This window comes from Maniola hyperantus, chromosome 6 (genome assembly GCF_902806685.2).
Source record: "Maniola hyperantus chromosome 6, iAphHyp1.2, whole genome shotgun sequence".
NCBI classification, from domain to species: Eukaryota; Metazoa; Arthropoda; class Insecta; order Lepidoptera; family Nymphalidae; genus Maniola; species Maniola hyperantus.
In genome coordinates this window covers 4,528,920-4,551,621 of record NC_048541.1, presented here as the reverse complement: position 1 = coordinate 4,551,621, position 22,702 = coordinate 4,528,920, and the positions used below count along the sequence as shown (strand labels likewise).

The following is a 22,702-nucleotide window of genomic DNA, read 5'->3' as shown; positions in this document are numbered from 1 at the left end:
CGTCACCGCCGTAGCCCGTAACGCACGCTGCTAACAGTGAATGCCCGTATAGTGCGTAAATGAGAAAGAACTCGTCATATTTGCCCTATTTTTCAACTGACATCTCAAAAGTAAGATTTAGTAAGTAAACCGTACTTTTGTCATGAAAGTTCACACATCTAGAGCAATTACGGAAGTCCTTTTTCAAAATTTACGCACTATAATTACTTCGATAAAGGTTGAAAAAACAAAATAAAACGATCGATATAAAATATCCGACGCTTTATTAGCTCAAAGGTGACAATAAAATCCGCAATGTCATTGGAAAATAAAATAAAACCATCGATTCAACAAATCTTGACTCAAATTAACAGTGAATAGTTTTAAAACAAATAAAACTATCCATAAAATTACACCTCAATATTAACAAGCCGACACGGCCTAACAGTGTCTATAGGACTGAGGACTTATTAGAGTTTTTGTAGCATCCATTCGAAACTATGACCCCACAAAAATATTGCCGTATTACCTAATAGGTCTGTAATCAATGACATGGTTATACCACATACATGTTATTGTTACGTTTAAGGAGTAAGACAGAAGATACAAAACGCGTGAAAGAACTTGTGGACGAAAGCGCTCTATCAATGTAACCCAAGTGTTTAGATACGTAGAGGTACCTAGTATGTAACATAATATTATGTACTTTTTTCATAATATATACCTATAATATCCTTTCCTGCAATATACTAATATAATTAAGCACATATAAGATCATCGTCAATCGAAAACTTGCTATCGATAAAAAAAAACCGGCCAAGTGCGAGTCAGACTCGTGCACGCGACGGTTCCGTACTACATTCGAATTTTTTCGACATTTTGCACGATAAATTTAAAATATTATGCATAAAAATAAATAAAAATCTGTTTTTGAATGTATAGGTACAGCCCTTTCATACGATAACCCACTTGGTATATTATCTTACTTTGAAAGTTGAAAATACTAATTATTTGTTCATGAACAACATTTTAATTTTTAGGGTTTCGTACCTCAAAAGGAAAAAAGGAACCCTTATATAATCACTTCGTTGTTTTTTGTGATGTAACCACAAATTCACGTTTTTCGGATTTTCCCCTGCCTTTCATGATTAGAGGTCAACTGGAAGTACCTACCCTATATGTTTCTTGACAGACAACAAAGTGATCCTATAAGGGTTCCTCTTTTCCTTTTGAGGTACGGGATCCTAAAAAGAAATCAATCGCTGTAAGTATATTTTGTATGAAGAAAACATTATTGCATTTATCAAATTTTTATTTTACTAATTTTTGCAAATGTAATATACCTATAGATTTTTATCTCGAATAGATGCTACGATATAGTCACCCAGCATGCGGAGCCTACATACTTAGTAAATGTATGTTTATTTGTTTGGCATTTCTTTTACATTAATTGTCTTATATCGTAGGTATATCGATTCACAAGAACGCGAACTGATTACATAAATTGATAAGTTAAACATATCATCTAATTTTAGTAAATTCATGTATAAGTAGTTTTCCATTTAAATCACTCTTTTGTAGACGGTAAATGCCATTATAGGAATTAAAATACATTAATATAAAAGTTAAATATTTTCTTCATTATATCGTTTTAAATATAGAACTTCTTTAAAACCGCAATACATTATTTTACGTTCGATAAATCGATACTTAGTATATTAAGGTTAAATCAATCAATAACTGATAGGCAGGCACGCTTTGCTGTTTCCATGATTAAATTTTACAGTTACGCTAACTTATACGGCTAATCTAACATACATATACATAACTTACGACAGACACATAAAACAGTGTTTATATTATAATATATATTTCAAAAAATTTATTAGAAAAAATCTCTTAAAATATATCTCAATAAATTCTTTTAAAAATCCCACTTTCGTGCTGGGAGCGATATATGATAATATATTTAGCACAATATAAATATATTTATTATTCTCTTAAGTCTAAATAGGAAGAACTTCTAAAAATGTAAAAGAGAACATAGTAATTGCACACATAGTATATAAATACTGACACGAAAATATGCCAATATTCAATGAGATGTATAAACATTATTTTTGAACATTAAATACGTCGCCGAAATTTTCCCGACGTCGAATAAGAAGCTAAAAATAAATAAAGTCTAAGTAGAAATATGGAAAGTTTTATAGTAGGTACTTATAGAATAGGTACAATAGGTTAATTTAATTGAATGATCCAATAATTTATCCAAAATACAATTTCGGAAAAATTTCGGCAATGGGGCCGATTCTCTTGTACACAATCTCTAAACTAAACTAAAATGACACGTCTAAATCTATTGCTATCCCTGTCAAAATGTTGCTTGCCGAAAAGGATAGCACTAAATTTAGACGTGTTAATTTAGTTTAGTTTAGAGATTGTGCACAAGAGAATCGGCCCCAATACCTATTTATCTCAACGACTAAGTATAATAAATTATGCTTTACGATAAATTCTTTTAATATGAGACACAAATATAAATACAATTTTAACAGGTATGGTTTGTACAGTGATTTAAGATACGTTAAATATCAGTATAAGTACTCGAGCTCACTTTAAGTCACTCATCGCGAAATGAAAGTATGGAATGTTTAGTACACAAGAATGTTAGTTCACAAACATGGCCGCGCGCTGTTACAAAAATTAATTAACTTTGCATTATATTCTGGCAAGACCTTAAACAATTCAAACAAACTGCTTTTAGAGATTCTATACATAAACTATTTAAGTAATGTAATGGACTCCTAAACCAATTTAGGCGCTTAGAATATAATATAAAAAGTGATAACATTAAATTGTCATATAGTAGGTAAGTTGTATAGTGTTACGTTATTTTCGCCAAAGGCATGCCATTATATTTTGTACTCGTATCTATAGAGCGCAATTAACTTGAAGTGGATACAGCTATCGTTTCATTTCGAGAGCCTCCACAAAGAGACCTCGACCTGTTTCTATGAAAGACTAGATATTACCGAAAAACATTTTTCATAAAAATCGGTTTCATTAGATGCATACAACTAAACGTTATCTTAAACACATGATAAAATCTCTAGGACGATACACATTTCGCTATAAATGCAAATTCATGGAATTCAATATTAACAGATAAGACTCGCGCATTGCGATCGTCTTAAATAATGATTATTATGCTACTAAGATTCCCGACAACATCCTGTCGGGATGATACGGCACGCGATTCATGTAGATGTTTCGATCACTAAATAGTGAATAAGGAGGAAACTCTACAGTTTTGCCGCATGCCTATTAACTACTGTTTTAAATCACAACAATCGATATAAAATTATAAGACCAATAACAGTAGCGTGATCAATAGAGCTCTAGGAAATTATTATGAAGAAAGCGAAACGCTCGCCACAGCAGCGATGCGCGGCTTGAGCCGAGCGTCCAATAGGAGCGGTCGAAACGCGTCGTACCGCTAAATCCAAATCTAGATTTGCCCAAAGGACGCAAGACAAGGTAACAATTATAATTCCTTAACCTAATTGCATATTTTAATAAAAACACGCATGAATTAAAACTTATTAATATGCCGTTTGGCAATTTTTAAAATATATTACGAGATTTCAAACAACACGCGTAAATACCTAGCGACATTTATCTAAGACCCAGTACTGATCCCTGTCGAGTCACCCGAAGTGATCGAGGACGAGCTGAGTTGTAATAAAAATAAATATCTAATGTGGCACTCGAACGTCGGTATACCTAAAACCAAAATGTAGGTATAGCATGTCATATCCAGCACCACAGAGTAACGATTTACTAACAATACAATGAGCAACCATTCAAACTAACAATCCTTTGGATACCAACGCAACGGGTCGTGGTAAAATGTAAAGTTACATCCAAAATATACAATCGATAAAATATACACTCCTTTGTAGGGGCATCATCGTTGTCACTGTTCGCTTCACATAATATAAATATAGGAACTGTGAGAATTCATTCCTACCAGTTCTCACAGCCGTTTAAGCTTACTTTCTGCAGTTGTTCGACCACTAGAACCGGGTATAATACTGTTAGTAGGTCCAATTTTGAAGACTGAATACTCTGAATAAAATGATGTTACAAAATCAAAACGTATTTCTAAACAAACATTCTTCGCATAAGTAATAATTTAAATCATTTTTGAAAATGATATTCATATAATGAAGATTGATTACTTACTAAAGTTGCCGGTTCTAAGGTGAAAAGTGATTTAGTTACAGCTACATTAAAGATAGGGGTTCCTTAGTGCGTATAAACGTAATTCATAGACGCTTGGTACGCTAAAGGTATATATAGTAAACGGCACGGATCTCGAGGCATTGGATACTTGCGCTCATGCCCCTGTTGCTCTATAAGGGGTTGGTGTGTGCGCAGCAGACTGTATGAAGATGCGGGAGGCAGAGAATGACATAATATTACATCCAAGAAATTGCATCACAAAACGAGGGAGAGGATGCAAGAGATTGCGTGCATTATTGCGTGTACCACAGGATGATGCATGAGCTATTGCCAGCGAACATGAGGCATGCACATTGCACACAGGCATACGTCTGGGTAGTTGGCGCATGCCTCTAACGTAAGTTGAAAGCAACTACACTAGTTAGACCTATTGAAAGTCAAAATAATATGAGCTCTGCGCATTCTGGGTCATGTATTTAGTTTCTTGACGAGTACTATCGCGTTGGTATAACGTGCAGTGCGTTTGTACTTACGAGTAGTACTACATATTCAGCACACTATATGTCGACTTCTGCATTTGTACTGTGTGTATGCTCTGCGTTTATACGCACCAAGGAACCCCTACCTTTACCAGTAATATCGTCAATAGCTATCATCCATAGCAGAGCGAGGGCAAGTGACGTCAGAGTGTCTGCCCGTTGGGATGTATCCTGCAGATTTAAGTCCCTGTGCAAGTGCGAAGTGGCGTCAAGCGAGTCGCTTCGCTTGAGGCCGTCACTTTCGAGCGCCCCGAGTGACGAGCGCCTGCAAAGCTGCTAGTTGGCTCAGAAGATTCGCATTCGTCTGCTCTAGGGAATCTACCCTTTTCCTGTAGTCTGAATTCTCTGACGCTAATATTTCTACTTTCCTCTCTAATTGGTCCATGTATTCCTTCTTCTTGCGTCTGCTTTCTTGTGCAGATATCTGTGGTTAACGAAAAGTGACGGTTAGATTGTTTTCATCCTAACAAGTTCCCTGATAAATCCCAGGAATTACCATTATTTAATAGAATATCAGTTAAAATATCTATCACCCAGTTAAGATTTTTTTAGATGCACTTAAATGAAAATCTGATAATCTTGGCATCGTCCAACCATTTTAACGAGGTATGAAATATTTCACCTTATTTTTTATTTTCCTCCTGATCTTCTTTAGAGATTTCTCCTCGGCCTTGGTGAGGGGTAGGCGCGTGGGCACGGGGTAGCCTTCGGCCAGTAGTGTGCGTTTCTCTTCCTCTGTTAGAATGAGCGAGCCCGTTGAACCTTTCTGTAAAAAAAATTAAGAAAAAAACGTAAGATGACGACAATCATGCCTGCCGGCAAACAAGCACAATTATATAGAGAGGATATATATATTTAAGGCAAAGGTTTTGAATGTCCAACAAACTACTTAACATCTATCTATTTACTCGCTTCCCTGTTTCTAATACGCTTTCGATATGGAATGACCTTACTGCCGTCTGCCATCCGTCCTTCATACAACTTTATGCGCTTTAAAGGGTCTATGGTCTGTCCACTCACCGGCTGGCTGCTAATGAGTGGTGTGTTGATAGGCTGTCGCGAGTGGTGCGACACGTAGAGGTGGTTGCGTCGCGTCGGAGGTGCGGGCGCGGCGGGCGTGGCTCCCTCGTGTGCGGGCGATAGTGCACCTTCACTGTCTGATGATGACAAGGAGGACGGCGGCGTGGGCGGTAGGTTGAACCCTGCTGGCAAAATGATTCAAGCAATTAAATGAATTGCTGACTTAGGTCTGTTTTTAACGCCGCGCAGGTTAAAATGCAGCTTAAGCTTAAGTATTGGTTGTTCGTTGAACATACATTATTACATATATATATATAACATATCGCACCCCTAGATGTAAAGGTCACTAAGTCAAAAAACCAAAATGTTCAGAAACGACGAAAAACTGATTTTAGGATATCCATGAAAGATACGGAAAATCTAATAATACATTCGTAAAAGCAATATTTCCTAAAGCTTGTTCAACTAACTTATTTGTATGTTATCTGTTAAAAACCCGAAATAATCGAGATTTTTTAGTTACTCTAGTTTTGTAGCGGTAGTGAGCAAGTTTTTTGTGCAGTAAGTAGAATTAGCTTACTTTATGTGAAATGAAAATGAGTTATATTACTTTTCACCTCAAAATTGAGATAACTTTTTGTTGGAGAGTTTTGAGTTACGCCATGAATGGGTGATAAATTTTAATTTTTATGCAGGTGCACTAGAATTAAAATGGTTGAAATATAGCAGTAACAAATGTAAAGAAAAACAAAACTGTTATATTTTTACTGAATGAGTAATAAAAGCTGACTAACTGACTATCTGACTGATTGACTGATCTATTAACGCTCAGCTCAAACTACTGGACGGATTGCGAGCAGGTATTTTTTTTAGTTGATCCTGTGACTAGTACAGCTTTCCTGAAATGCTCGGAGTTTTGGTTATATTAACCGTCCCTTTCTCCAGTTTCCTTAGTTTCTTCTTACTCTGGACTATTTGTTCTTTTGCTAGAGTTTCTACACTTGGAACCAGATTGTGATCCTCATGATCAGGGTGGGTAGTGTTATTTTCATTGGGTCTTGAAGCAATATTATTTTGGCCTAGATTCTGAATTTCGCAATAAGATCCAGTAGCGTTCTTTCATCATTTGAGCTACTACAGCTTGAGGTTGAGCTGCTGCTTGAACTACTGCTGGAGCCACTACTTGAACTTGAACTGCTAGACGAAGATGAAAGGGAGCGAGTTCGTGATATTATTATTGGTGAAGTAGAAGATTTACGCACATGAGAGAAATTTTTGAATTTGTATGAATGGTGTAATGAATGAAGATAAAAGGAAGCGAGTTCTTGACGTTGTTGGTGAAGTAGGGGACTTACACAAAGGAGAGATACTTTTTTCTTTTGGGAATGGGGTTTTCGTAGTGCGGGTCTGCGTCAGAATCGTCGAAATGAACTGGTGAGACAACATACTGATGTTTCAACTTTTCGTCGTCCGTCAGCGTTTTTAGGCTGCTCTTCAAGATTTAAAGAAGATTCTAAAATGCTCGGCGATGAAACTAACCATTCTTCAGCTGGCGACTCAGGCTCTTACGCTCTATTGAGCATTTCTATATTATTATGAGGGGATGAAATACTTCTTAAAACATCCATTACTACTGGCAACTCAGGTGCATTACTCTATTTAGCATTTCCATACCAGGCTACAAAAGCGTTCTTGGAACGTCCAATGGAACTGCCAACTCAGTCTACCCTACCCTATTCAGCACTTCTATACCATGAGATGGAAGGATTCTTCTATCATCCAATGCTGCTAGCTGGTCAAGATCCTGTTTTTTGTGTTTATCATTTCTAACATGAGTTTACCTGCACTTTTTTGTCCTAAAAATGAACAATCATGTAAAGTCAACCAACTCAAAAAATCCAAAAATATCACGTCCTGCTTTTCGAATCTTTATAACGAATAGAAAATCTAATTCTAAATGTCATAATGATAACCTTTTATCTATTAAAAGTACGTTTTTGACTAACCAGGCCAAGATAAAGGAAGTTAAACTTTCCTTCAACAAAACTACCGTAAGTCGGAATTTGATTTTACTGTCATGTAAATCTCAGTAACATGAAATATCAAAAAAAAAATCGCAATAAAATATCACCAAAACAACGTAACTCAAAATGACCAATAATTATTATAAATAAAATTTCAGTAAAACATAATTAACTCTAAATAAAAACGAATTTAATGGTGACTTACATTAGTAAATTTCACGTAAACTCCTGTAACTCAAAATGAGCCACTATTCAAACGTCATCCACCTTCGTCGACCGGAAGACTACTCAAAATGTCGGAGTATGTTCGCGCTGTTGAGGGGAGGGTCATTCAAGTAAACCTACGTTTTGGACCATTATTCGATGACGGTTGAAGGTATAGTTACGTGAGTTATATCGCCGTGTAGGTATTCAAGTCAGGAGTTTGAAAATGCCACTAACTCAAAACACGCACTTTTTGACTTAGTGACCTTTTCATCTAGGGGTGCGATATATATTGAAGTAAGTGTAACGTAACTCTGTGACGAAAATGCACGTTCATTGTATGACAGTGTCGTGTGGGCGGTACTTAGGTGCACGTTGGGATCTCCTAATTTACTCGCGAAAGAATACTCATGCACTAGTAAATGAACGCCGAATACTCACGAGGTATTTAAGTATTGCACTGCATTCACCTTGACTAGAGTGTGCTATATTTAAAACAAGTAAGAAACGTACTCGCCTTACACCTACTCCTTAGTCCTACTCCTTACTCCTAGAAACTTATGCTTTGTGAAAGTCATGAAAAAGTCCAAATAAAATCAACTGAAATCGCGATAGGTCGAGATGGCAACAGGGGAATGAGGCGGGGGGACGCCCCGCTCACCCGCACAGCACCCGCGTTTGCCCGCACCAAGTTGTGCGTGTGTGCGGGGCATTCCCACCCCGATTGCCATCTCGACCTGTCGCTTACTATACAAAGTCGTCGAGCGTTCTCGATGGCGTGCTCTAATTAAAAAGTCTTGTACCTGAAGCGCGACAACGCGGACCTTAATGGAGAACTTGTTATTCAGAGTTGCCGATCAGTAGCTACTTATTGCAATTTCCTTTAAGCGAAAAGTTTTAGAATTGTTACCAGAGACTTAACTTACCGATTAACTATCGATAGAGCTAAGTTGAAATTGTACGAAGCTATAAGCAATATTAATGTTACTGAAAAATGTTTAGATAACGTAAAGAATAACGAAAGAAAAAATGGGACCTGTCTTTAGTCTTATTCCTTATATATATATATAGTATAAGTCCCGCAAATTGCTATTGCGCTGGAACCATGTCTCATTAACTTCAGTCTACTGCTGACGTCACTAAAATGGCGGCCACGCGCCTTAGCAATTTACGGGACATATATTATGTAGCAAGGCTCATTTGAGGATGTTGTCAGTCGCGAGAATAAATAGTTGCCTATTATCTTCAAAGAGAGATCTGTAGGTACCTGATGTGCCTGACGACGTGACTTTGATGGAGAGCTTGTTGCTGTTGAGCTTGTTGGCGATGCGCGGCGCCGCACTGAGCAGCAGCTGCGGCACTCCTGCTGCCCCTACCTTTTGCAGCACGGCTTGTGGCATGTGAATTGTACCGGTCTGGAAATGAACAACATCGAATTAATACAAAACTTTCGTTGTTCCTTTTTTAATGTGTGTGTGCGTGCGTGTGTGTGTGTGTGTGTGTGTGTGTGTGTGTGTGTGTGTGTGTGTGTGTGTGTGTGTGTGTGTGTGTGTGTGTGTGTGTGTGTGTGTGTGTGTGTGTGTGTGTGTGTGTGTGTGTGTGCTTAAACGGAAGGCCGATTTGAATGCGATTTCTTTCATATTCGAAAGATTATTTAATCGAGACGGTCAAATTAGTAAAATTAAGTGCATTTAAAGTTTAATTAATGATTGCAAAAAATGGATGCCGAAAAGGGTTGTTAACATACCGTCGATTCTCGCTTGTCAGACCACATTTTCGTGAAAATGTAGAGCGTGTTACACAAGCACTGTATAATTACAACGGATCTTACAGGTTCCATAAAAATTTGCGCTTTTTAAGGTTGATTTACGGAGAAAGTCGCGAAGTAGTTGGCTATTTGAACCGTAGTAACCTTTTCCGATTTCGTCAAGTCATTATGGGCCTGATGGAGATTGGGCTTGGAATCACGACTGCGTTTCACATGTCAATTAAATGTGAAATCATCTTCAGTTTTTTTACGCGCTAGGTAGGTACCTATTTATTTTTTCTATAATAGATGGTGTGACAAATCCTAGAGGATTGTAAAAAAAAATTGCATTTTATTTGTGGCATTACATTTTTCAATCAATAGAAAAGAATCAGAAGTTGTTGCTACCTACTTATTATAAGCTTAATCGTGGGCTTGGCTTTTTAATTCAGCGCTATAATGGACTTCGAGGTTCACGCTTCCGACTCTGTATTCGAGTGTCACTGCTGCTCTACCCATCGTGGTGTTTGGTAGCCAAGCTTGCTAAGTTTCTGTAGAGAGCAGGGGAAGGTGGCTACCTACCGTGTGGTCAATGACGTAATCGACGTGTGTGACAGGCGTGCCGGGGGTCGGTGAGGGCGGGCAGGAGGAGGCGGGCGACTCGGGCTCGGACTTGGGTTCAGCCTTCACCTCCGGAGGCGGGGAGTCACTCGACCGCCGCCTGCTCCGCCACGCGCTCGCTGGTATCGCTGGGTAGCATTCGTCTTCCATGTCTGCAAGGAAACGAAACACGAATAAGTTTCAATAATCCTGGAAATCTGATAGCACTAGCCTGTAAAGATGGGCGTTATTGGCTATTTCTGGTAACAGTTAATCATCAGTTATTTAGTTTCAATACCAATATTGATAACCGTTGCCGAATATCGGTATCAGAGTTGTGTTTCAACTAATTTAATATGCGCAACGCGCAGCGGTTTCCGTAGTAGTAACTAAGCTAGCTGCCGCATCAATACCGTCTGTATAGCTAGCGCGCGCATATTCACTAAAATAAAACCAATTTTACTTTCATGAATATCGTGAAGTAATCACAACCTTAAGTTCATAGCAGCAAAGTTTAATTATAATGATCATTGACATAGGTCAAACTATAATGGACGCCTGCACGAATAGTTTGCCACAATCCAGTTAACCAAAAACATTTCACGAAGATTGATAAACCAAAGAGGACCTTATCTCTATTACTCTAAGGCTAACTGTATTAAAATTGATAGATCAAAGTGTAATGGACAAGTACTTGTACAGTTAAGCCTTAGCTTAATAGAGATAAGGTCGGCTTTGGTTTATCAAGTTCTTAGTTACTAAGCCGGTAGCCAATAACCGCTCCTTCTCAGCTTTCAGTGAAAAAAAGAAAGAGAAGGCATAATTATTGCGTTTCTAGTTACCAAAAAACCAAACAATGCATTGTCAGTTGCCAGTTGGCAGCGTTGCGTTGTCAGGTGGTTCGTCATAGATGTTAGCTGATAACCGTTGTTAGCTACGACAATAACGCTATGGTACGCTATAGGCACGGCAGCGGTTTTCAGTTAAGTTAAGCTATAGCGGACACATGTCTACTAGCCTGAACTAGGTACTTAATTGCGGAATTGTTTTTGTTGAATAAATAAAAAATGTCAAGTCCAACTTATAACATAAGTATATAAACGCAAACGGAGCAAAAAAAATTTCATCGATATGTTGAAATATTGGCCATAAAAGAATGTAGATATATACAAACAGTAGACGTCCAGTCCATGATCCTATCGCTAGACAGATTGACCTTAACCTCAAGAAGCCAAAGTTAGTTAGCAGAACTGAGATGACTGACGTCCACGTATCAAGAGTTGCGCAAGAGTTTTGTTACGAGACCTGATTCGGGTCGGTCATTGGTCTGGGTAAAGTCTATTTCTCTTCCTGGGAGTAGACATTCAAAAATCCTCCCATCTATCCTTCTTATATGCTGCTTTGTTTTAGTCCGAATATCTATTAAGGGGCCAGGGACTATCAGGAACTGTAAATGACCAATATTTTTTGACATTGATCAATTGATCAAGTTTCAAGAACCAGTTACGAAAGCTCAATATGGAAATTTTGTATTCGACGTTGAAACAAATACTAGGTCATGAGTATTACGTACGAAAAATTCGATCACTTATGAAATGTGCCGCTAACAGCTAACTGCAAGACCTGCGTAGAAGTTTCGGTATCGAATCGTGTAAGTAACTTCCTCTTGATACGGCTTAAGGTCTGGACACACAAAGCGCGGCGGTAGCAGCGTGTCCAAAACGCATTTGAATGCAATAAGCTAACTCATAGTTCTATGAAATGCGTGTGTGTTTCGCAGGTTATACAAGGAACTGTTGGCTAGACAAACTTTGGATGTCGCTTGAGCGTCTAGCCTCTCTAGCAGAAAGTGTATCTCAATATAATATCAAGCTTTTCTAGGGCAACGTTTGTGGAAGCATTCGGACGACCAACTTGCAAGACATCTCAGAGTGTCATGGAAGCCTAAGTTGCTAAAAGTCAGACGCTTGGCTGCTGAAAAAATCTAATCGCTTAAGTGATAGGCGATAGTAGCTAATAGGCGTTCAGCTTATCAAGCGTCAGTCTATGTGATCTTAGCCGGTCTCTACTGTGAACACTGAATCAGTTCCTTGCATTTCTACTTCTAGGAACACTTATGGAAAGATCTATAGAGCGCACTCTGACTTTGCTTAGACTTAAGACAGAGATAAAACGAGACAGATCACAGATGTATATCTCTCACATAAATCTGTCTCGTATTCACTCAATCTTAAGTCTGAGCAAAGTCAAAGTGCGCTCTATAGATTTTGGTCTTTAGTCACGTTGCAATGGCGCCGCTGCCGTCTCATGGTTTATTTGTCCAAGCCTTCAAGTTTCTGAGTTATGCTGTGCGCCTGCGCAATCACGTGGAACTCATGTTGAAACGTTTCTGTCCAATTGCATGCTAAATAATACTTTTTGTGCACGTTACATGAATAGGACAGTCTGAGCGTCGATGTCTTCTTACCGTTTTTACAAAGTGGACCAATTTTTGAATTTAAAATATCTTAAGTGGTAGGTAGGTAACTAGGTACTCATAATTTCTTTTTACTTTCTTTTAGAGAGAATATTACTTAGCTATTGTACCTCAGATTACTATTTATAAAGAAAAAGGTGATTGACTGACTCACTGACTGACTTACTGATCTATCAGCGTACAGTTCAAGCTACTGGACGAATTGGGTACGTATTATGCATATGCATGCAGTAGCTATTATGACAGTGGACATCTGCTAAGAAAGGATTTTTGAAAATTCCTAAGTGGTTAAATGTGGGTTTAATGTCGTCCACGCGGACGAAGTCGCGAGCATAAGCTAGTTTACACATAGCTCTTGAAAAATCAAGCTGGAACATAGTTGAAGCAATTTGTCTTGTTCGAAACTAGAGTAATAAAACCGCCCAAGTGGCAAACCTGTCCATTGTAACAAACGATTATACAATTAGCAGATTATGGTTAGTCAGTAACAAAACTACATAGTTAATTAATGAAGTCGGTTAATAAATGAGCTACTCAGTCTAGTGACGTAACTGCGAACATTACGCAGGGCCACAATCTTGTCATTCATGCGGCCGCTTTGTGCAATGCGACAGAAACTAAACCATGTATAATAGTTATCTTGTTTTATTATTTTATATCTTTTTCGCGTATCTTCCATTTTCCGGGATAAAAGTAGCCTATGTCACTCTCCAGGTCCTTTACTATATTAATGCAAAAATCACGTCAATCCGTTGCTCCGGTGCGAGCGACGTGCTTGAAGGACAAACGAGCAAACCAATAGACCAACAAACAAACACACTTTCGCATTTATAATAAGGATAGTGATAAAGTCTTCAAAACATAAATAATAATATTGAATGTGTGATGTATTTATTTATGCGTAACATGGGGCTTGTCTGAGATTCACCAGGGCAAGCGTAACTGAATTGGTTAGAATTAAGAATACTGTACTGTTGAAGATGATATTGTCGATAAAGCACATCTCGCGCTACGTGTGGTGCACTATTCTCGGTGGTTGATGGTGGTGGGTACCATTCTTATTTTAAGCTATAGATATAGCTTTTTTCATGTATGCGCAATTATTGTCGCGACTCTTCTCGCATCGCTTGCCATGCTCCATGACTCTTGTCGTATCGCCACAGCCGTGACCCCGCGGTAATGACAAATGCAACTGTTTGATAACAGCGCGTTATATTCAATTACAGATAGAAACGTTCCCGCAGACATTCTGTTGCATCATTTAGTACACTAGTACCTACTGCGAGTTGTAACTTGTAGCTGGTACAAAAAACAGGAACGTGTGGTTAACTCCTCCAACATAAATACACTTGCCATAGAGGATATGATAATAATATTACAAGAGATTCGACCACAGACCATCACCTATAGACGCCTATTTCAGTCTATATTACTCTATGGACGCCTAATAGCCGGACACCCCCGATCGCAGCTTAGGCAGTTGCTTAGCATAAAAGTCGGTCCATGCCCGTTCAGTACCCTCATTTCGCACATTGTCTTGATTTCGTGACTTTTGAGTCCACCAATCACAACAAAGCATTCTCCCCTACCCCCGCCAACATTTTACGATTTTATTTTCATGCAAAACCTTGTATATGCGTACTCTTGAGGTTGAATTCTTTGTGGGTTCGACCAAGGATAGACCCGAACTTGGTCTATGTAGTTAGTAGTAAGTAGTAGTAGTAGACCTTTCAACATGGGCCGTCGTGGTCATCATCTCTTTATTCTGTTGCATCATTTAGTATACTAGGTAGTAGGTACCTGTTGCGCGTTGTAGCTAGTACAAAGCAGGAACGTGTGATTAACTCATCAAACTTAGGTGTACTATTAACAACTACCTATTTCAAGAACGATGATTACCTACTTGATTAATCTGTTAGAAAGTGTAAATCCTTGATTGTAACACGTAATGAAGTGTACTGATGCGCAAATTACCCGACTACAGGAATCGCTATCAATAGTATGAATGCGATAGTGTGTCTGCTTGTCTGTCTATTGAGTACCTTTTCACGGCTCATCCGTTTAAACGATTCGGACGAAAAATACACAGATAGCCTGTAAGCCGAAGTCAGATTGTCAAAGATTTCCCCACAGGGTTTTTAAGAATTTAAATTCACGCGGACGAAACAGCTTATATAGTAAGTAGGTAGCTGATAAGTTTAGCAGTCTATGCATGTCTGTATGTTGCATTAAGTAAGTATAGGTATACAATAAAGAAACATACCTACATGCACACTGTACGGGCTGTGCAGATCCTTGAATTCTTCAAAGAAGAAAGAAAAGAGGTAAAAATCTAGGATTGAAATTAACAATATGACTTTTACCATTAAGACTTGGTTTTACTGCGAAATCCTAGGATTTACCATAGTTCAGGTTTTAACAGTAGCATAATGATGAAAACGTGTAGAGTATTGACTGTATCTTATGTCTATGTATACTGGATCTATGTCAATACATAGACCCAGTTCATTGACCGCATATCGCCAATAAATACATCACAGTCGTGTCACGAGCCTAACGAATCTTAATATCTATTTAGGACCAACGCCAGCAAGATGAATAGCTATTAGTTATTAGGTGGCTATAATTAATGTTATTTTGACATACTGCCTAGTAGTGGTCATTGATTTAATAGACAACATTCTTCATAGATTGGGCAATCTTCAAAATATACTACTTAAATTAATCGAAAACTGACTAAAAGATGCATGGGTCATAATAAATCTAACACTGTTTTCAAACCACTCCGAGCGCTTGCGCTTTTCTCTAATATCATACTAATATCATAAATGCGAAAGTGTGTCTATCAATGTGAAGAAATTTGGTGCAGAGATACCTAACGTCTACCCCGGAGACGGGTATGACTACTTTTTATCACGAAAAATCACCGAGTTCCTACGGGATCACGCGGAAGTTAAAAGCATTATCTAGTCTGCTGTCATTATATCCGCTCAATTTTTGTTGATAAGAACCACTAAGAAACCAGAAGAAACCACGCCACTCCACTATAATGTGTCTCTAGCCATACTAAATGTATGAAACCGATATGTCAGAAATACCTATTATAGACCATAAGTTATACCTAATTGGATTGAATCTGATGTCTTGTTTAGCCAAGCTACATCAAATCTTGACTAAAATCGTCGCTTTACGAAAATTTCGCGCTGCAGACCATGGCTGCAGAATGTGACTTCGTTGCTATAGAATTGCATCTAGAAATTGGCCCGTTTATGAGCACTTCATAACATCCCTTTACCTTGCAAATTGCAACTCTTGATCTTGCATAATATTGTATTTGACATTCGAGGCTGATGACTTCAATGATATCGCTTTCATCATGCCTAGATAAACGCGTCGTCTCGTGTCTCGTCAAATGGGAGACATCACTACATCGAAGCCCCCAGATTACGTTACCCAAATTGCTGTTTGCAAATTGCGCCAAGAACCTAATATTACCTACTGAAAACCTTAGCAACCCGAGCAGTGCGACCAATCACAATGTTTTCTCACGGCTGTTGCATCGCTTTGTCGATGCAGAATCTCCAACAGAGACCAAGCCAGCCGCTGAATAAGCCAAGAAGCCGTGTTCGCCAAGGTACATTCGTCGACCGCGGTGGGCCAACGTTAACGAGAGGCTTTACGCGTTTCAATAATTTGCAGTGGCATTATCAGAGGCAATAACAAACACTCCGCTTCTATAAATAAGCCTTCACGAGTAATACGATTTATAAGTGAATATGAAACATAATATTATCCGAGTGTCTAAAATAACTCGCCTAAACTAAAATGAGGAGTAGCGTCTGTATGTAATGTTTTTGTGCAAGCGCTTGTATAGATCTGAAATGAGGTGTCATTGGCTTCGTTTTAGAACTCCTCGTGTCAGTCTACAATACCATGACGTCATGTCAATTCCAATATGGCGAATGTGACAGACCATGACATTCTAGTCAAGTACCTATAGAATAAACCTTCAAAATGATATTGAAAACCCACCACAAAAACCGCATTCATACACTATTGAAGTTTATTCTGAAGATCGGGGCGGGGGAGGGGGGGGGGGGGCGACACGACGACAATAGGTGGACGCAGGAGAGCACAGTCTGGTGTCCACACTACAATTAACGCGTCGCCGTGGCAGGCCCCGCACGCGCTGGCGCGCAGATCTGGAGGAATTTGATGGCCTTAGTGCGCTCTGGACGCGTCTGGTCGCTAACAGGGATTGTGATGACCTCTGAATTATTAGAGCTAGGAATACCTTATAAGCAATATTAAACAAAAAAAAAGGTACGCTTTGTTTTAGCGTGCCTGCCCACTGAAGCGGAGCGGAGATGTGTTGAGCAGACCTTGGACCTCCAGATAATCAGATTATCGGTAATTTACATGATATTTTTATTCCGTCATCTGATAAAACTTCTTATTGATTAAATATACACATTTCCACGCTCCGCTCCGCTTCAGTGGACAGGCACCCTTAGTATGGTACTTACATATACCGGGTACTTATGAATTTTATAGAAAGGAAAGAATTTTATAAGAGGAAAGTTTATTTATACAATTCAGGTTTGCTATTTCATAGTAATTAATTATTAGCATTATAAACTTGCTGCCGTATTAAGAGGCCTTTCACCAAAAACGGGTGTAATATACGTCTACTTAGTAACGTACCTATTCATGATCGACAAGTAAAGAGTAAATATGTGCGGGCTTCTTATTTCGGCTGAAGTTTATTTGAAAATATTGCTTCCCTTCTCCTTTAACCTTTTCCTCCTTTCTTCCTTATAAACGGTATCTTAAAGTAAAACATACGTTTTGTAAGCATGTTACCTTCGTAGTAGAGTAGGTAATTAAAGTAGTAAGAATGTAATCAGTTTAGTCGTAACAAAAAACTCTTCCGATTTCTCCTACACTTAAATAAAATCGATTCATGAAAAGCAAAAGCGTTACAAATTTGAGTTGATATCGTTCACTTTTTTAGCACAAAAACTGTTAGGAGATGTCGGAATGTATCCAGTATCTAACCTAGAGTGGGAGGAAATGATAATTCGAGAGTTAGCTGTGGATGTGTAGTGTAGGTACCTACATAAAAGCAAAATCATGTTCAAATGCTATGAAAAATTGGTCAGATCGTATATCAAAATAACAACATTACAGCTCGATGCATAATTCGCCGCGGCGAAAAAATCAAGCTGGATTATGAAGCAATGAATTACCTAAGTGTACAGTACTCAGAATTCTCTCATAACAGCCAGTGAAAAAGATAAGTGCACAGGGAGTTAAATTTCAGCCCGATCCGTCCAGTAGTAGTTTGAGCTGAGCGATGACAGATCAGTCAGTCAGCCAGTCAGCTTTTCCTTTTATATTTTTTATTATTTATTTAAAACATTGATTTTATAAACAGCTATTTGAATTAACAAAGATAGTAGTCTGGCTAAATAGGTTCGCCACGTGATTTAAAGTTACGAGGTGTAGCCTGTAGGTCACGTGGATCCACCGTAATCTGTGCCAGGTACCTACCTATCTAGATTCTAGAATAGATACGTAATTCGGATGCATTTGCCTTCAAAAATGAAAACTCTTTGACTATGCCTTGCTTGCTGCCGAAAATCGAAATTAATAATCAATCCTATCTGTCATCTGCCGATATGATTAGCAACGTACGAACTTTTTTGACAATTAACAACGTCGCTAAGTAACTTATCGACAGACTAGCTTATGCTCGCGACTTCGTCCGCGTGGACTACAAAATTTCAAAACCCTATTTCACCCCCTTAGGAGTTGAATTTTCAAAAATCCTTTCTTAGCGGATGCCTACGTCATAATAGCTATCTGCATGCCAAATTTCAGCCCGATCCGTCCAGTAGTTTGAGCTGTGCGTTGATAGATCAGTCAGTCAGTCAGTCATTCAGTCAGTCAGTCACCTTTTCCTTTTATATATATAGATTACGCACAGATTGATTATTATTATTTTGATCAACCAAGGAGAAGAGATTCGTTCTCTGTAGTGAGCCGGTGATAGATTGATCATGATGCGATGATTGTGAACCAAATGTAAATTAAACCTCATGTAAATTGTGTTCCCAGTAGATAGTAGATTTCAATATAGCATTTCAGCATTGCTCTGAGGGTTTGATCCGATGTCGGAGTGAGACGTACGTTGAGTGTATTTTAGATAATTTGTATGGGGTTGTGTGATTTGATTTGCTTGCCCTGCATGATTAGTAGTGTGTTAAAATATTATTGTTCCTTACCGTTCCAACAAATAGCTCAAAAGTTGTAGGAACGTGGTCACGTTAGCGTTATAGCGATATGACGTTTGACATTTATGGGCACTAGGTAGTTCCTGGCTGAGGAATTCCCAAGGAACAATGCAGTCATACTGGTATCCAATCCGTGAAGTTAGCTGAGTCATTGCCTGCAAATATAACATTAGGTACCTACTAAGGCCGCTAAGCATGGAAATGGTTGGAATCCAACCGCAGTGCACGAAGCGCATTGAATTTTAATTGAAATCCAAATTGAGCCATCAAAATGTTTGTACTTTTAAACCAAGGAATTCTCCATGCCAATTTATTTCTTAACTTTCAACGAACAGTAAATTACCTTTGACCTTAAGGTCAAGTACACAAAAATATAAGATGTAATGTATAAAGATATCCTAGCTACTCATACAACCTTTAGGAAATTCTTAAACCAATATAGTCGTTTGCATTTTTTGTTAATTAGGTACCTACCCAAAATTTAGTGGGTACCTCTACCACTCTTGGTCGCGCGGCTCTGTCGTTTCTATAGTAAACGACAGGTCAAGATGGCAATCTTGGTACGAGGCGGAAGGACCAGGTTAGCGCGGGGGCTGTGTAGGTATACGGGGCGTCCCCAACCCCCATCTCGACCTGTCGCGTACTATATTATGTGAATGTTACAGATAAAAACTCTGATTTAGTCAAAACTACTTTTAACTGAAAAAAAAAACCAGTCAAAACTAGTTTGACGAACGACTTGCCTCAAAAGTAGTTTTGGTTGAAATTCCGGTAAAAACTCCTCGCTGGAATAATTCGTCATTAAGTTCATAAATAATGCATATTATAAGCATAAAAATGTGGCCCAGAACGAAATCAGAACTCCTCGACTCCACGCAGTCTTGCCTGTTTTATTTACACGGTCTAGTGTTTTTGTAAAGCGCGAAGCCAGAAGGAGAATGAAGGAGCTACGAAGTGAGTCTTCTGGCGTAGCTCATTTAAAAACAATCTAGTTAGCGGTAGGATACGACTGCGTAGGGCCGGGGGACACAAGATTTAAAATCACTTTGACTGTTTTTAGTGAACCGTACTTTTATCTAGTATTTTTCAGTCAAAACCGGTTTTAACCAAGGTCGTTTGTCAAAACTAGTTTTGACTGATTATTTCAGTTAAAAGTCGTTTTGATGGTAACATAATTATTTATCTGCTAGATGATGCCCGCGGCTTCATCCGCGTGAATTTAGGTCTTGAAAAATCTTTGCCCGGAATGCAAGCTATCTGTACCAAATTTCATCGAAATCGGAACGGGTGGGCCGTAAAAAGCTAGCAGACAGACAGAGAGACAGACAGGCACACTTTCGCATTTATAATACTAATATGGATTGCATATTATTGTTATTATAATGCAATTTTGAAGAATAATTAAATTATTAAATTAAAAAAAATTATAATATCTCTCTAAACACGAGGAAGAGGTCAACTACTAATTAGCTACGGTATGACTTCATCCATTAAGTTTCAACCTCTAAGGTATTGTCATTTCTCTTTGGTGGTTAATTCTTTCTAGTCATGCAACATAAGTTGTAGCATTTCCTTCCCTGAAGGGCAGAGAGCACTTAGTGGTAAGGACAATCTACGGTAAGTACCTATTGTTTAGAATCCAACACCTTCTATAAATTAAAAAAAACCGATAGGTTTAGGGTAGGAACTAACTTTAGACGTACTTGTATTATAATCAATCCAAGCATGATCTTGCTCTGCAAGATGCCAAGCTATTAACGGTTGGTTTTTTTTTAAATTCAGATACAAGTTTGAAGTTAGCCCTTGACTGCAATTTCACGTGGTGGTAAGTGACGAGGCAGTCTAAGATGGAAGCGAGCTAACCTGGAAAAGTATGGCAGTTTTTAATAAACCCCTTGCCCCTTTGGTTTCTACACGGTATCGTACCGTAACGCTAAATCGCTTGGCTGTTGCCGGTTGGGTGGTAAATAGCCACGGCCGAAGCCGCCCACCAGACCAGACCAGAAATTTAGAAATTATACAATTCCAAATCCCTGCCAGGAATCGAACCCGGGAACTCCCACTATTAAGACCACAGCGCTCACCACTGCGCCAGGGAGGTCGTCGAAAGGTTTCGATTTAGACCATAGAGCAGAACATAGCTTTGTTTCTGCTCTATGATTTAGACTCATTACAAGCGCTTACGACAGGGAGGTCGTCAAAATTACGATTTGGTCAGCTCAGTAACCAATATTGTTTTGTCGGCCTCACTGTAAAATTGTAAATGGTCCACGATAAATATAAATTTCTGTTATCGTTTTAATTGCAATAATATCATTTCAAGTACTGACACCGATAATATTATTGATACAAGGAATTCCTGAATTTAAGGAAATAACCACTTTTTTTTTTTTTTCTTAAAAAAATTAAGTATGGTTTTTCCCTTCCATCCAAGATAAAAAGAGATAGAACATGAAGCTTATATAAATAGATGACGACAGTAAATATATTTTTATACATATTTGAGGTTTTTAACGAGACTTTCGGATACGAATCTATAGAAAATCCCGGAAATAACTTTCTTGTGACCCCACAAGTTTTAAGTTGCTTATCAAAAGCTCTTTGTGTTGAGCTCCACAACGGTAACTTATCTAACGGTTGTGGAGTGTTTTTTCTCAAAATATTTTTAAACAATGTTATCAGTGTGTGGAGCCCCTACAGCGCAGTGTGAATGCACCCTGCGTGCTACACGAATATTATTTAAGCATCCATAGACATACCGACTTCTAATTATAACGGATTAGATTGGCAGCGGACTTGTCTGAATGGCGGGGTGATTACGTATCTCGCGACAGGCTTGCGTGAGGGGTACATCTCGCGATCATTGCTGTCAAATATCATACGTTACAGCGGCTAGAAAGAGAGAGAGAGAGAGAGAGCAATAGCCACAAATCAAAATAAGAAGAAGAGAGACAGCAAATGAACTGTCGCATTGCTACTGCTGTCGCGTTGCTGTCGCTACTGCAACGTTTTACGTAATCACCCTGCGTGTCAGTTCGATTCAGTCCTGCGACTATATTACTAAGTAGACTATTCATAGTGTCATGTCGTTATCGAACTTTTTCAGAGTAACGTCGGTATTTTGATTGGTTTTGCAAAAATGGACTTCTTCCAGATAATCGTTACGCGGAATTAGGTCACACGAGCTCTAAATATACCTACGATATGACTTGATAATGTATGTTTTGCACGACGTACCTAACCTATACCATTTCTGACTAAGTGTAAATCTTGTAGTTTTATTATTAGGCAGGGCACTATTGCAACTGGTACGATAGGAATCTACAACTTTTCGTATTTTACTAACCCACTTACACGTTGAGCTAAATCGAGATTTCAAAATGTATAGATATGAAAAATGTAAGTACATACGTAAATATTCATAATATTGTTACTTCTCATTTATTTCAATGACGATTTACAAAGCTTCAATAGCTCAACGGTTAAGTGAGCGGACTGAAATCCGAAACGTCACCGGTTCAAACCCAACCCGTTGCACTAATGTCGTACCTACTCCTAGCATAAGCTTC

The 22,702-nt window shown here is 38.5% G+C and overlaps 1 protein-coding gene across 2 annotated transcripts in view; it reads right to left on the bottom strand.

The window, feature by feature from the left end:
- Positions 1-246: 246 nt before the first annotated feature.
- Positions 247-22,702, bottom strand: part of CrebA (Cyclic-AMP response element binding protein A) — a 133,828-nt gene continuing 111,372 nt past the window's right edge. Inside the window, exons 3-7 of one of the 2 annotated variants that reach the window (XM_034969815.2) lie at positions 10,344-10,534; positions 9,282-9,429; positions 5,787-5,971; positions 5,389-5,532; positions 247-5,190 (exon numbers count right to left, since the gene is read on the bottom strand). In XM_034969815.2, the coding sequence (XP_034825706.1) occupies positions 5,002-5,190; positions 5,389-5,532; positions 5,787-5,971; positions 9,282-9,429; positions 10,344-10,534 (857 nt within the window). In that variant the 3' untranslated portion in view covers positions 247-5,001. The remainder of the gene's footprint in view (positions 5,191-5,388; positions 5,533-5,786; positions 5,972-9,281; positions 9,430-10,343; positions 10,535-22,702) is intronic. The other variant, XM_034969816.2, reaches the window with a different exon arrangement.